Source organism: Cenococcum geophilum, assembly GCF_001692895.1.
Source record: "Cenococcum geophilum 1.58 unplaced genomic scaffold K441scaffold_1, whole genome shotgun sequence".
Taxonomy (NCBI): domain Eukaryota; kingdom Fungi; phylum Ascomycota; class Dothideomycetes; order Gloniales; family Gloniaceae; genus Cenococcum; species Cenococcum geophilum.
The window spans coordinates 5,945,468-5,959,486 of record NW_027137559.1 but is presented as its reverse complement, the minus strand read 5'-3'; the positions used below and the strand labels follow the sequence as shown (position 1 = coordinate 5,959,486).

The 14,019-nt window shown below is 42.2% G+C and overlaps 3 protein-coding genes across 3 annotated transcripts; 1 reads left to right on the top strand and 2 right to left on the bottom strand.

Annotated features, from left to right (window-relative positions):
• Positions 1-6,412: 6,412 nt before the first annotated feature.
• Positions 6,413-7,616, bottom strand: K441DRAFT_691974 (catalytic LigB subunit of aromatic ring-opening dioxygenase). The gene is made up of 3 exons (XM_067652524.1): positions 7,476-7,616; positions 6,695-7,368; positions 6,413-6,641 (listed from the first exon to the last, which is right to left on the bottom strand). The coding sequence occupies exons 1-3, from the start codon at positions 7,608-7,610 to the stop codon at positions 6,584-6,586; spliced, it is 867 nt and encodes a 288-aa protein (XP_067510613.1). The 5' UTR covers positions 7,611-7,616; the 3' UTR covers positions 6,413-6,583.
• A 273-nt stretch (positions 7,617-7,889) lies between these two features.
• On the top strand, positions 7,890-11,370 carry K441DRAFT_702114 (uncharacterized protein; the record flags this gene model as incomplete). Its single annotated transcript, XM_067653392.1, has 6 exons — positions 7,890-8,007; positions 8,066-8,120; positions 8,185-9,454; positions 9,519-9,653; positions 9,932-10,056; positions 10,190-11,370. The coding sequence occupies 6 exons, from the start codon at positions 7,890-7,892 to the stop codon at positions 11,241-11,243; spliced, it is 2,757 nt and encodes a 918-aa protein (XP_067510612.1). The 3' UTR covers positions 11,244-11,370.
• A 66-nt stretch (positions 11,371-11,436) lies between these two features.
• K441DRAFT_600296 (MFS general substrate transporter) lies at positions 11,437-13,516 on the bottom strand. Its single transcript, XM_067645192.1, has 5 exons — positions 13,241-13,516; positions 12,943-13,187; positions 12,640-12,891; positions 11,814-12,587; positions 11,437-11,759 (listed from the first exon to the last, which is right to left on the bottom strand). The coding sequence occupies exons 1-5, from the start codon at positions 13,323-13,325 to the stop codon at positions 11,511-11,513; spliced, it is 1,605 nt and encodes a 534-aa protein (XP_067510611.1). The 5' UTR covers positions 13,326-13,516; the 3' UTR covers positions 11,437-11,510.
• Between the last annotated feature and the right edge of the window lie 503 nt (positions 13,517-14,019).

Here is a 14,019-nt window from a genome sequence, read left to right as displayed (position 1 = left end):
TAGGAAGAACGTAATAAGTCTAAGAAGAGATTTAATAATTGGATTAACTAGTTTATCTTAGACTACAAAGGAGAGGAAGTAGAGGAGTCTCTTAACGAGTTAATAAAAGCCCTTATAATTGACTTTAACTTAGATACTTAGGAATAGGAGACCTTAGAGACGTTCCTAACTACTTATAGACCTTTTATAGATAACTAAGCCTTTAATATTACGACCGTATTAGCCGACCGCTCCTTTATACACTTAATTGCACCCAAAAACTAGCCCGTAAATATACCTATTAGACCTATTATAGACGTTATGGACCGCGAACAGGACCTATTTATATATATTACTACTAAACGCTACACCCCCAAAGAATTCTACAGCGTTATAATTAATATAGGTGCCTCTAAGAAGTCTACTATAGGTTATGGACAATACCTTGTATATAAGACTATTATAAATAATAATACGGATATTAATACCATGCAAACTGGGGCCGTAAACGTCTAATTCGGCATTAGCTTAACCGCATTAATTAAATTAGTTAAAGTTAAGACTAATTAGCCCAGTTAACTTCCATATAGTAAAAGCGGATACCCCTTTCCTACTCTGCCTTACGGACATGGATAGGTTATAGGTTTATTATAACAACGTTACGGACACCTTAATTAGCCCTATAACTACCTAAGGAAGTAAGCATATTACCCTACTAATTGTATAACGATTTGGATACCCATTCCTTATATAGGGAGAAACTTTACGGACCTATATTTAGGAATCTCTTAACTATAACCCATACTACCTTACTAGTATGGAAACCTACCGCCTATACCGCTGTTTCGGCTACCTGTTAGCCGAAAAGCTATATAGAGTCCTTAAACGTTCTAGACACGATAATGTTAATAGGAAGGTAATTAACCACCTAACTAAATACTGCTCCTTCTGCTAGAAATACGGACATTCCCTAGGCTAATTTAAGTTCACTTTCTACAAAGACCTTAATTTCAATTACTTAGTATACGTAGATATTATATATATTAACGGCAGCCTAGTATTATATATAATTGACGAGGCAACCCGCTATTAAGCCGCCCGTTAGTTGCAAAATATATCCGCAAAATATACTTGGGATATTTTATGGACCTACTAGATCGATATATACGTTGGACCCCCTAAGTATATTACCCACAACGCCGGTAGGAACTTTATTAGTAAGGAATTCCAATAGTACGCTATGGCTATAGCTATTTTAATAAAAGCTGTTCTAGTTAAGGCGTACTAGTCTATTAGGCTTATTAAGCGAGCTTACCTAGCTCTATAGAGAGCTTACTAGATTATTACGGACGAGTATAAGGATATTTAAAAGGAACTAGCTTTATAGATAGCCGTAAAAGCCGTTAATAATACTGCTAGCCCTAACGGACTAGTACCTACCCTCTTGGTTTACGGAGCCTACCTAAAGATAAGCAACCTAGGCCCTCTTGCCCCGTCTATTACGGAACGAGCAGCTATAATACGGAAGGTAATAACTAAAATAGCCAAATTACGGACTAAATAAACTATTAATAACGCCCTGTACTACCGTAACGGACCTAATATAACCCTAGTATATAACCTCCCGCTTAATTCTGAAGTCCTTATATAGCGTAAAAGCGGTAATTAGACTAGACCTTACCGTCTACTAGCCGTAGAAGACAAGACCTGCTATATATAGCTTCCTAGCGGACCAATAAGCTTTAGAAGCATATCCGTAAAACCCTATTTTTGGTCTAAAAACACCTATAACGTTAAGCTAGATGAACTAGAAGCACCCGCCGAATTAGATAAACTAAAAGCACCCTTGCCTACCCTAGAGGTTCCTTAGAAACCTGCTAAACCTGCTAAACCTACTATAAAGTGTAGCCGAGGACGCCCCCGTAAAAACCCCGTAACGGAGAATTACTTAACCTTTATAGGCACATCCGTAAAGTAATCTCCGCCTATAGATATATTAGTTCTAGTATAGGAAACCCCTTTTATAGACTTATAACGTAAAGAGATTAACGGACTACTTAAGAAGGGCGTCTTTATGGTTATAACGGAGAGAGATGTTCTGTAAGGCGTCCGTATATTTAACTTACGCTTTATTAATAAGATTAAGCACCCTAGTACTAATAAAGCCTTTAAGAAATTAAGGCTTATTATATAAGCCTATAATGACTAGGGAAAGGACCTAGTCCTTACATAATTGCCTACAATTTAACGAGTTAGTTAACGGATTATACTTATACTTACGTCTAGACTATAGCAAGCTAAAACCGTAGCCCTTTACTTATGGGATATCTCACAAGCCTATATGTAGTCTAATACCTACCTAAGTAGGGACATCTTTATATAACTACCCCTTAAGCTTAACTTATAACTAGGAACAATTCTATAGGTTATAAAACCCCTTTATAAAGTACCGGAAGCTAAAAACCACTGGTTTAAAACATATTACTAGCATTACGTTAGTAAACTTAAAATGGAATAGTTAACCTACGACCCCTGCCTCCTATATACCCCATTAAACGGTCTTAGCATTATTAGACTCTAAACGGATAATACCCTCTTCTTAGTAGACTAGACCTTTATGGATGCTAAAGAGACTAAACTATAAGAGGTAAAGTTCTTAGTAAAGCCGTAAGAGTAGTTAACTAAGTAGACTCCAATTAAGTTTAATAGAGGCTTAATTACGTAAAAGGGCAATATAATCTAGCTAACTTAGGAACGCTAAACTTAAAACCTAAGGCTTATTATAGCAAAGCCTATAGATCTTATTAGCTTCCGTAGAGAGACTCGTAAGACTATAAATATAAAGGACTAATACGCTGCACAGCGTGCAAGAGGCGCCTATATTACTATAGTTTGTTAACCTAAATCTACCTACGATTTATCCTTTACGGCCTAGGTAACAGATCTATAAAAGGAAAATATTAAGCAGCTAAATAAGCGTATTTAGTGGTAAATTAACAATGTAATAAGAGGACTTACTTTTATACTACTAGACCTAAATTTCTTTAGCGTACTAGTATTTACGGACGCCTCCTTTGCCAATAACAGGGACCTATTATCGCAAATCGGCTTCGTAATTGTACTTACGGACCGTAATTAGGACGTAAATATACTGTATTAGTCTTCAATTAAATGTAAATAAATAACCCGCAGCGTACTAGCTTCTAAACTATATGCGCTAGCCTATGGCTTTAATATAGCAGCCGTAATCAAATTAACAATCCAGAAGATCCTATAATTAGAGTAGCTACCCCTAGTTTTATACACCAATTTAAAGTCCCTCTATAACTGCCTAGTTAAACTAGGTACGATATAGGAAAAGAGGCTCATGGTCGACCTAATATACTTACGTTAGGCCTATAAACGACATAAGATTACGGAGGTTAAATGGATTAGTAGCGGAGATAACCTAGCGGACGCTATAACTAAGGCAAAGCCGTGCCAAGCTCTAAAAACCCTAATTAACATAAATAAGCTCAATCTAAAGGTTATAGAATGGGTGGAACGAGACTAACGGAGCACTTATGGTTTATTTACGGCCCGTTGGAAGGCCGTACGGTTTATTTTACGGACTATAAGCAGGACTTACAACCAGCTTGGAGTACTGTTTAGAAGGCAGCCTAGAAGGCATCTTGGGAGGGATTTCCTATGTATTTCTTTTATGTTTTACGGCTCCATTAAAGCGATTACGGAGGTTAGATACAATTAAGTCATTTCCAAGTACCGCCAGTGTATAATTATAGCACGTGGTACACCGAACGTGTAGTTACGCGTTTAGTGCACTAACTACTTGGGTGCTGACTAATTAGGGGGAGGCGCGTTAGTATATAGACCACGTAGTCTACCTCAATAGAATCGACAGTCACTACCATCCCAAAGAGCATACGATACTATACGTATTTCGTGCCCCGGGATATAACTCATTTGTATTATTAAGTTAATATAAACAATATCTTAGACTTTAGCCTTAAGTCCTTATTTATACTATACTATAAGCGCCTTATTATTCTACTTAACTTATATAGCTAGCGTCTAGAACTGCGTTATATACTTAATTGCTAAGGTTTATTACGTAATATTTTAGAGTTTTCTTTCCGCTGTGGTTACCGCCTCTAGGTCTCTAAATATTTATATAAGTTGCTCTATAAACCCTTTCTAGCTTAAGAATATAAACTATACCTCCTAGTTAGTGGTTATTATTCCGTTTACTTATATTTCTATAAAGTAAGGCTTAAACTACTTAAGTGCTCTTCCTAATAGGAATAGTCCCGCGTATGCTATTCGATCTATAGGTATTAGCAGTTTTGCCCCTTTTTATATAACTTTAAAATGCATTTATATAAGAAACCCTTTAAGCTTCGAACTTTCTCCTAAGTATTTTTTAATTAATAGTAACTTAATCTTTGCTGCCCCTATCCTATTAAACCTTTCTTTTAGCGCCGTATTATTTATTATTAGCTAGTTAACTATTTCTTATAATTATCTAACCGTCATAGGTTGCTGCGAGTTAGTATCTACTATACTAGTATCGCCTCCTAACCTTAAGGTAGTTGCCGCCGTTAATAGTATTATAGCGGCTGCTTTTAGTAGCATATTATTCGACTTTTTATATTTAATACCATAACTAGGTAGTAATTATGTAACGGAACCTTGTAGTAGGTACTATAATAGGCTCGTTATTAGGCTAGGTATATAGGTAATATAAATTAAAGTTAATAACGTAATAATAACTAGTGGAGTGGTTGCCTAACAGATTAATTCTAATTGTATTCTAAGAATTACTATAAGGAAGGAACTATCTAAATAGGGACTAAGGGTCCTTAAATACACAACCGTACTCCTATAAAATCCTCCTTATATATAATGTACGTGTTATACGTATTGCACATACGTTCCCTTCGTATACTACGTACACTACGTACAACATTATATAACCTTGGTTACCATTCCTTATTACATAGCTCTACTAGTTCCATCCTAGACCGTACCTAAATTAACTAACTAGCTTCTTCCGACTCTTCTTTAAGTAGTTATAACATTATACTTAAAGCGTCCGTAATAGATTTCTTCCGTCTATTTTATGCTGCCTATAATAGGTCCTTTACTAGGAATAATATACTTAGTAGGTAGGCAAATACTAGGCTTAATCCGCTTAATTTAAAGGTTATTTTTAGCGCTATTAAGACCTAATAAACGTAAGGTAAAATAGCCTCTTAGCCTTTATTAAGGGACTTAAATATCTTAGCCCTCTTTGTAAGCGACTAGAGGAAGGTGCGTAGGCTTCTATAAAATATAGTTAATAAGATTATAAAGTCGTAGGCTAAAAGGCTTAAAAATATAGTTCTTAAGCTTACTACTAATATTACTCTCCTCTACTTTAAAAATAAGGGCCTCTAAAAGGCGTTTAGTAATAATAAGAAGAAAAGAGCTCGTGGTAAGCCTCTTTTTAATAAACTACGTGCAGAAACTAACTGCAAGGCTATATTCTTTAGCCCCTTGGGGATTAAGCAAGTAAAAGAGCTTTAAGAGGAGCGTAAACAACTATAACACTAAAAGGAGGTACGCCGATAGGATGAGAAGATTTAGAAGTAACTTGTAAAGGAAGAATAACAACTTACAATAGTATAGAGGAAGCAGGATAGAATACAAGCTAAGGTTTAACGAGAGAAGAAGGCTGCTAAAAAACGCCGCTAGAAAGAGGAGACTGTATATACCCGCGCAGTAAATCTATAGCTTTAAAATAACCTTAAGCTAATAAGAGGAGGTAGACGGAGGGGACAAGCTACTAGGTAATCTCTTATTGTTATTTTAAAGGTTGTAATTAAGGAGGTAGATGGAGTAGTTATATCTAGGGCTTCTCGCACTTAACGCTAAATTCGACGACTTCCTATAGTTGGAAAATTTTATACAATAGCTCATTTAAATGAGGAGACTTAGTAGATTACTACATCAAAAATCTAGACTATTTTATTAATTGTATGTGATTCTACAGCCTCAAATCGAGGCTTGGTAATATTTGATTTTGGTGTGCATTGAGTGGGACCGTGTACGGAGTGGGCCGGACTCCTATGTGGCCGGCGTTAACTAAAAAGCGCCGAGCCTGCTGCTTTACATACAAAAACGTCCGTGCGGGCTTTTAGGAGAAGTTATTGTATACGCGTCGATGCGTATCTCATCTGGAGCTCCTTTTAATCACTATAAGTACGACTTATAGAGCCTCTCTCAAGCCAGGATCAATCTAATCCTAATTAGGAAATTAGTGTATATTCAATGTAATCAATGTAATCAATCAGAATCAGGTGTGGTGATTCTATAATAATCAAAATCTATGGCCTGATTACGATTACGGTGATTATGTGCATCCCTGATGTTATCTGTTCGTGTGACGTTTTCTCAGCACACGATCGGCTTTGCATAAGACTAGCGAACACATGAGGCTAGAAAACTAAACGGGGAACGATTTTATGATAAGATGGATGTATAATAGGGCTTAGCAAATTCTCATTTTATGATACGCGTGGGTCAAGGATATAGCATATAAAAATAGGAAGCTTCAAAGTTCTGACTAGCCAGCGGAGGCAACCAATCTACCCCAATTCCCTATTGTGAATTGGGAGTTGCACCTGTTAAAATGGTCAGCATTCTGGGTTTACTCAGGGATAATTTGACCACTAACATATTTGTCAATTCCCATGTTTCTGCATACAACTTCCCACATACTCCAGAATCTTCTTCATCTCCAGCGGCACCGGCAACAAACATAGCAGCCATAAAATGGTCGTCCGTTGCATGCGCATCGCGGTATTGCGGATGCTTCATAAGCCGCGTCATGGCGCGCCGTAAGTTTGGGCCACTGTTATTCGAAATAACATCTTCCACCGCTTGTCGAAACTCAAGAGCCCATGCTTCGGGAGGGGTCTCCTGTGCGAAGTTATCCGAGTACTGTAACATTGGGCCCCAGCGATTCCGGTAAAGATTATGCACTGCACCTCCAGTTCCAATCAGGAGATACCCTTCTTTCCGCAGTTGGCGAAGAGAAGAGCCAACCTTCATGTGAAAATGTGGATCAAACCGTGCGTTCATAGATATAATAGTTGTTGGAGGGCATCCATCCGGAAACATCCGTATGAGGATCAGGTAAGTGTCATGGATCCAGTCAAAGGAATTGTTGCCTCTAACGTTAAACCCTTCGGAAGAGAGTATCTCAATGCAGCGCTTCGCCGTCGGAAGGTCTGGATTCAACCTGTAGTGTATGTATTTATCTGGGTGGACATATGCGACTGGCGACTTCCTGGGCTTAGGGTTTGTGGCCACTTCGATTTTGTCACCGTTTGCGTCCCAATGGGCGCCCTGTAACCTTGAAATGTAAGTGGACGCTTTTGACTGAAGCTTGGCTCTCATGTAAGTGGCGCAGCCTGCTCTAATTTTAACGGAAGTGTAATGAAAAGCTGACTGACCATCATAATAACGCCTTTGATTCCATTTACAAGAGCTTCATCACCGCATTTCTTCCAGTACTCGGCGGACTCAGACTCCTCGCCAAGCATCATGGTCGAGCCATGAGAGAAGAAGTGTACTGGAGTGATAGCCATTATTGGTGTTACGGATACGGTAGAGTGTGACGGAGCTTTCAAGCGCAATATTGCGTATCCCAGGCTTTCCTAGGGAGTCGTTTCTTGTACAGGCTGATAGTGGAGCCGAAAGTGAGAGGGTTCTGAATTGGGTCTAGCACTACTCGCCACACTAGGCCTCGGCTCTTCGCATATGATCGGCTCCACCTCCACCTCCTATCTCTCGACCGCAATTCGCACGTCGTCCATTCCTCTCCACACTCTGCATGGCCCCGCAAATGTAATCAGCAATTCTCCAGTATGGAAGCAAGAGCATCAATTGCGTCCGACTCGAACCCTCAGCAAGGCTTCTACCAATGTGGCGATTGTAAGCGTAGTTATACGCGAGTCGACCACTTGGCTCGGCATGTTCGCTCGCGTCCGTAAATCTTGAGCGCTCCGTAAAAGTAGGCCTAGCTAATCAATTCGTATTGTAGATACTCAGGAGAAACCTTACCTCTGCGTGGTATGCTCTAAGCGATTTTCCAGGGTGTAAGCCCCCTTAGCTTACCCCCCGGAGCCGAGGATAGCACGAATACTAATAATATCCCTGCAGAGATCTACTCAAGCGCCATGCGGTGGGGCATAAGGCGAAGTTAGCTGAACCGACAGCCAGTGATAAGCGTCATAAGCAGCCTGCTTCTCCAACCTTTAACCCACGAGTGAGCCAAGCCTGCGAAGCTTGTGCCAAAGTCCACTTACGATGTGAAGAAACCAAGCCATGCAAGAGATGTCAGAAGAAGCAGTTACCTTGCATGGTATTATCTCGATCGATGAGTGAAGAGGTCACCACCATGGTCGCTGCTGGGGATCTCCTTAGGTTAGCTCAAAATTCCGGAATTCCTACGGCACTTCCCAATGCTGAAATATCTTTGGGAAATCAACCCCCCACGGAGGACTACCAACACACTGAGAATTTTGGCATGGGGCAAGATGAAGACCCTATGTTCCATCAAAGCGTTCCATCACTGCAGCCTCAGCCGAACGCAGAAGATTGTGATATTGGAAATCAAATTGCAGACACTCAAAGAAGGGAGACCCAAATTTCTAATGGAGATATGTTGAATAATTCCGATATGCTTGGTCTACCAGACTTTCTCAGAAACATGATACCATCGATCGCAGATCCATTCATGAGCATGGGAACTCTGAATCACCAGCATGAGACGTGGACTCCTCGTGGATTGATGGATTTTGGTCTCGAATCAAATTTAGAACTGAATGATATTGATCTTAGTTTCCTTGATACTTATAACAGTAAAGCGCCCTTCGATTTCGAGAGTCCAAATACAGAGTACAATTCCTCTGGTAATGTGCCCGAAGAGGTTGGTATGCCGCAAAATGGAGCTGCATTACGCACGGAGGCTTTTCGAAGGTCTATTTGGCGCTTTATCCCGGTTTCACAAGACCATGGAGCTGCTGAACAACAACATCTTTCTCTCCCAGTACCAGACAATTCGCATGATAGCCCAGAATCACGCATCAATCTTCGTCGGCGGATCACCATGGACAAATTACATCAGACTTCACGCGACAAAATTCTAGCGCTCGTAATAAGTACCTGCAAGACAGCAAACATAGCTCGTGCAGTAGCATCATTCCCTTCAATGGAACTCTTGGACATTTTGCTGCAATATTATCTCACATCGCCCTATTCTAAAGTCAACACTTGGCTGCACATCCCTACGTTCTTCCCTACTACAAGCAAAAGACCAGAGCTGTTGACAGTCTTAATTGCAGCGGGAGCTGTTCTCACCCCTGACATATCCTTGAGGAAACTAGGGCTCGCACTACAAGAGGCAGTGCGTGTGTTTGTTCCTATGAAGGTATGTTTAATTTATATTTCCATCCAACTCTTATCCAAGACTTTAGGGAAGCTCACTTCTATAGTGGGAGGAAGACAATAGCGAAACACGGAATCTGGAGCTCCTGCAGGCATTTATGCTCCAACTAGAGGTCGGGCTCTGGAGTGGCAATAGTCGTAAAATTGAAATGGCGGAGAGCTTTCTGCAACCACTGGTTACGGTGAGTATACAGATTTATTAAATCATGTACAACGGCTCAAAGCTCTATCATATACCTTACTTCTTTTGCCTATGCAACGTCCTTAAATTTGTTCTCATACATCATACTTATGGGAACGAAATTTCTGGCCTAAAGTGCCAAAGTGTAACCTAATAAAATCTACACAAAAGATAGAGTCAGCTAGTGGTGTGCCCGGACTGTCTCCCTTTTAGCATATGTTATTCTTGTCTCTCTTTTTAATAACTAAAACTTCTATGGTCAAATCCTAATATGTCTAGATGCTTCGACGTAGCGGTAAATACCGATATTCCGGATACTCTTTTGAAGCACCTTGTCCAGACGACCATGGCCAAGGCCTTGAAAAAAAGTGGAGGTTTTGGATAGAGCAGGAGTCATATATCCGGTAAGAGCAACGGATTTCAGTTTCATCCTATGGCCGATCAACTAAAGTGCTTCTATGAGCCCTTTCAGCCTTCGAATGAGCACTCTTACCTGGGTTTAAGCCTACAAAAATCTCTACTGACTGTAAGCTTTAGCCTTGTCTTCTACATTTTTCAACATGACGTTCAAATGTCAATGGCGTTGCTGACAAATCCATTAATCTCATACGCTGAATTATTGCTACCTCTACCGGACACGCAAAGTCTCTGGCTCGCTCCGGATGCCGAGTCCTGGAAAAGCATTTGGTTAAGTAGACCCAATGCTCCTAGCAGGCGGCTAACTTTGGTTGATTGTGTCAACGACGTGGGCCTTCTAAGCTCTTCGAGCTACTTTATTGATACCGATGAGTCAAGGATGGCCTATCTTTACGCCCATTGGGGTTTAGCGTGGGAATATCGGCAACTGAGCTCCTTTCTGAAGCCCCAATCTCGCCAAGGTCTTTTGATGAAATCCCGCCATCAAGACATTGTTCAAACTCTCAATTATTTCCGAATCAGTTGCGAAGGCTTAGCCAATGACTCCGGCGGCACTTTAACGATTGTTCTGGAAATCATATTGATGCACCTCAATATGTCTTTAGAGGAAGTCCAACTATTTGCGGGTCTCGAGGGGCAGGAAGAAACTGGTCGTGTTTATCCATCATTGCGTGACTGGGCGAGCACTACAGCTGCACGCCAGGCAGTTTGGCACGGGGGTCAGGTCATACGGGCAACAAGGTCCCTACCGGCGAATTCTATTCGGGGTTTTCATGCCATTGCAGTGTATCACGCAAGCTTGGCATTTTGGGCTTACGGACTCATCCGGGGCGCAGAAAAGCGGTCTTTCATGCCAGCCTCTGGACCAGAACGGCCAAGCCCACCAGTGTGGCTCGATGATGTAGAAACGACGGATACGCAAAGATTCATTGGCCTGGACCGAGGTTCACCTTGCGTTCGTGGAATGCATGATCCACTTGACTCAGCTCCGCCTGCTTTTCTCGACGATCCTAGTGCTGTTTTGGACTCTATGCTTGGGGTACTGCGTGATAATCATAGTGCTAAACATGGACCAGGGCCACTTTTGGTAGAAAACCTAATTCAGCTTATGAGAGGGTTACGGGCGGCTGCTAAAGGACCACAGTTGGGGTATGAAGAGGATTTCCCTCGATAGGTTAAATCGTTTGCAGTTCCGGGTACTGTAATAGTAACGTCTAGAATTATTCACATGATCAGAAAGGATCTCACGGCTAGAAATTATCCTCCATTAGTAAAACTATGTAACTGAGCTTATTAGGAGCCCAGAAAGCCTTTAAAATCTTCCTCGGAATTAATTCTAGGTAATCACGTACTTTAGGTTTTTCATGCGTCACAAAATTTCTTCACGTGAAACTCACGAATTTTCAAATAATGTACAGTCTTTTACGACGATACTGAAGTATCAATGATCTACTTTCTCAGGCAGCCACCTTGCTGTAGCAATACGGGTTCTCTTCCCCCAGACCATCATAGGAATGGTTAACAACGCAAAGATTCCCACGAGCATACCAAAGATGCCGAAAGGCTCTGCTGGTCCCGCTTTCTCCGACCAAGTTCCAACGAAAAATGTCCAACAGAAGGCAATTATCGCACGAAGACAAGTCACTACAACGAAGCAATCACCGGAAATAGCGTTGTAGGCTTCAATCAGCTAGAGTGATGTTGTCAGTGCTGGCCTAAACACCGCTAAATTCAAGGCACTTACGTAGTTAAATCCAATAGATGGGGCTTGCATAAGGCCAAACGCTAGCATTCCACTTCCAAACTGCAGACCCAGCCAGGCATTTGGTGCAGGGTTCTGAGCACTAAATCCGAAAGTCCATAAACCAATTGTTGCAAGGAACAATCCTGGCAGCGCAGTCCATAGTCGAGCTTCCGGTTCGCTGAAACCATGAGCGTCATGTTTTGCCTGTGACTTTGTCGTGTGATCGGCGATAAAGTATGTATATACAGCACCTAGAGTTGTACCAACAATAGCGCCAACGTTTATGAGACCAGCACTCCTGCCCCAGAGGTAGGGAGGTTCCGAAACTAGGGTTGGGCCTAGTATAGAAATGGTGACGATACCTCCAACTAGCCCAGCGTACCATAGAGCTACGAGCCAAACGCCTGGAAGTCGAAGCGGGAGCAGCAGTGCAACGAATTTTTGAAAGACACCACTACGATAGGTGCCAACTTTCAAAGAGCGTCCGAATGTATATGCTGTGAATGAAGGTGGGGTCCCAGTTTCCTCTACTTGTGTGGTTTGGGATTTTTCGTCCGCTTCACTCGAGTCGGTAATGGTCGACGGAGGGTATCCTAATGCTCGTGCACGGTCGAACAGGGTCTCCGGCTGGAAGAAGAAGCAGAGGGCTAGCATGAGAGCCGAAAGGATCACGTTAGTCCAATGGATCCAGACCAAGCCTCCAGAAGCCACGATATAACCTCCGCACAAGGCACCCACTAAAGAGCCCAACGCTAAAAGTACGGTGTATATAGCCTTTAAATAACCTGTCAGCCAAGAACTGTCGGAGTCAAACTGGATAACTTACCATAGCGCGACCTCTTTGGTGCACAAAATAGATCTCTCCTACTACATCAGGGCAGATAGTATCAGCAGGCCCACTGCCGACACCCATGAAGAACCGTGCTGCCAGCAGGCTGTTGAAGTTGTGTGTTAATCCAGCCCACATTGAGCACAATGTCAGGAGAAGAAGGCTGATTAAAACGATCGGTCTGCGGCCGAAGCTGTTTGCCAACGGAACCCACCAAAGATTCGAAGCGCCCATCATCAACACATCGACCTGCTCACCTGTTAGAAGGGCTCTAATATCTCGTAGAACTAAGACACTTACAGCAATAAGGTGTGAGAGACTGGACATTGGCACGGGAGGGTTGAATGCTAGAGGTGTGGCCATGATTGGGAACGCGCTCGATATTGAAGCCGCAGTAAAATTGACCACGAAAGGCACAATTGACATGCATGCGAGGATAGCAAGCTTGCGCCAGCGTGCAAAGTTTAGTGGATCAGCAGGATCAGCTGAGGGCTGTGGGACAAGCCGAATTTCATCATGACTGACAGTTCTTTCAAGCCCATGGTCTAAAATTGCGATCAGAGTAAACATAAAAAGGGGCATATAAAATTTTCTTTACCAACGAGAGTAACTGTGCCAGGTGGTGTAGCATTCCTGACTTCTTCAGCCGAGAGTGAGAACGCGTGCCTGAACCCGGCCATCATGAAAGGTTGCCTGATAATTGCGAGAGGTTTCTCAAACGTTCTCTAGAGTCCATGTGGTGACGAGACCTCTTGATATGAAAGATAGCTAATCAGTGCAGGGGTTTCCATTCTAGGTTGTGCGGAGGAACCCGGGCCCGTCTTGTGGGGTCTCTGTTCCGACATCGGGAAAATATTCGCAGGCTGAAATTCATTTGATAGGTAGCTTGAAATCTGTTGGTAGGGGGGGTACTTGGGCAGTCTCTTTGAGCTCAGCGACGTGTCACGTGACAGCGCGCGGGCCATCGTGTAGATATCTTCTCGGGGTCTTCAAGCCCCTGAGATTCTTCCTCATAGAGCATCATATGTATCATTCCATCAGCCTGCTTGACGATGGTACTGGAGGAGTCCTCCACATGCGTTACCTGCTTACATAAGCAGACTCCCTTTCCCGTTCGGTATCCGCGGCAACCACTTCGGTATCCGTAGTAGTCACCCCGAACCCCGTAGATATAGGCCTATATCAAGGCCTATATTCCTCATAGATAGATTCCATAGCTTCATTCATTCTTTTATCCTCAGATCCAGTTCATCACTGCTCAGTGCCCTGACAGGTTATGAGCCCTCTTGCAGCTTCCATCAAAGCTCTATCAGCTGCTATTTTATTTAATTGATTGGTCGACACGAAGCCATAAACCCTCGAATTTGGAGCCGGCAC

Coding starts and splice junctions, on each gene's coding strand:
- K441DRAFT_691974 (XM_067652524.1), bottom strand. CDS start 7,610: ATGGCTATCACTCCAGTACACTTCTTCTCTCATGGCTCGACCATGATG. Junction 7,369..7,475: donor TCAAAGGCGTTATTATGATG/GTCAGTCAGCTT, acceptor TCAAGGTTACAG/GGCGCCCATTGGGACGCAAA. Junction 6,642..6,694: donor ACATGGGAATTGACAAATAT/GTTAGTGGTCAA, acceptor CCATTTTAACAG/GTGCAACTCCCAATTCACAA.
- K441DRAFT_600296 (XM_067645192.1), bottom strand. CDS start 13,325: ATGATGGCCGGGTTCAGGCACGCGTTCTCACTCTCGGCTGAAGAAGTC. Junction 12,892..12,942: donor GTCTCTCACACCTTATTGCT/GTAAGTGTCTTA, acceptor ACAGGTGAGCAG/GTCGATGTGTTGATGATGGG. Junction 11,760..11,813: donor CATCTATTGGATTTAACTAC/GTAAGTGCCTTG, acceptor ACATCACTCTAG/CTGATTGAAGCCTACAACGC.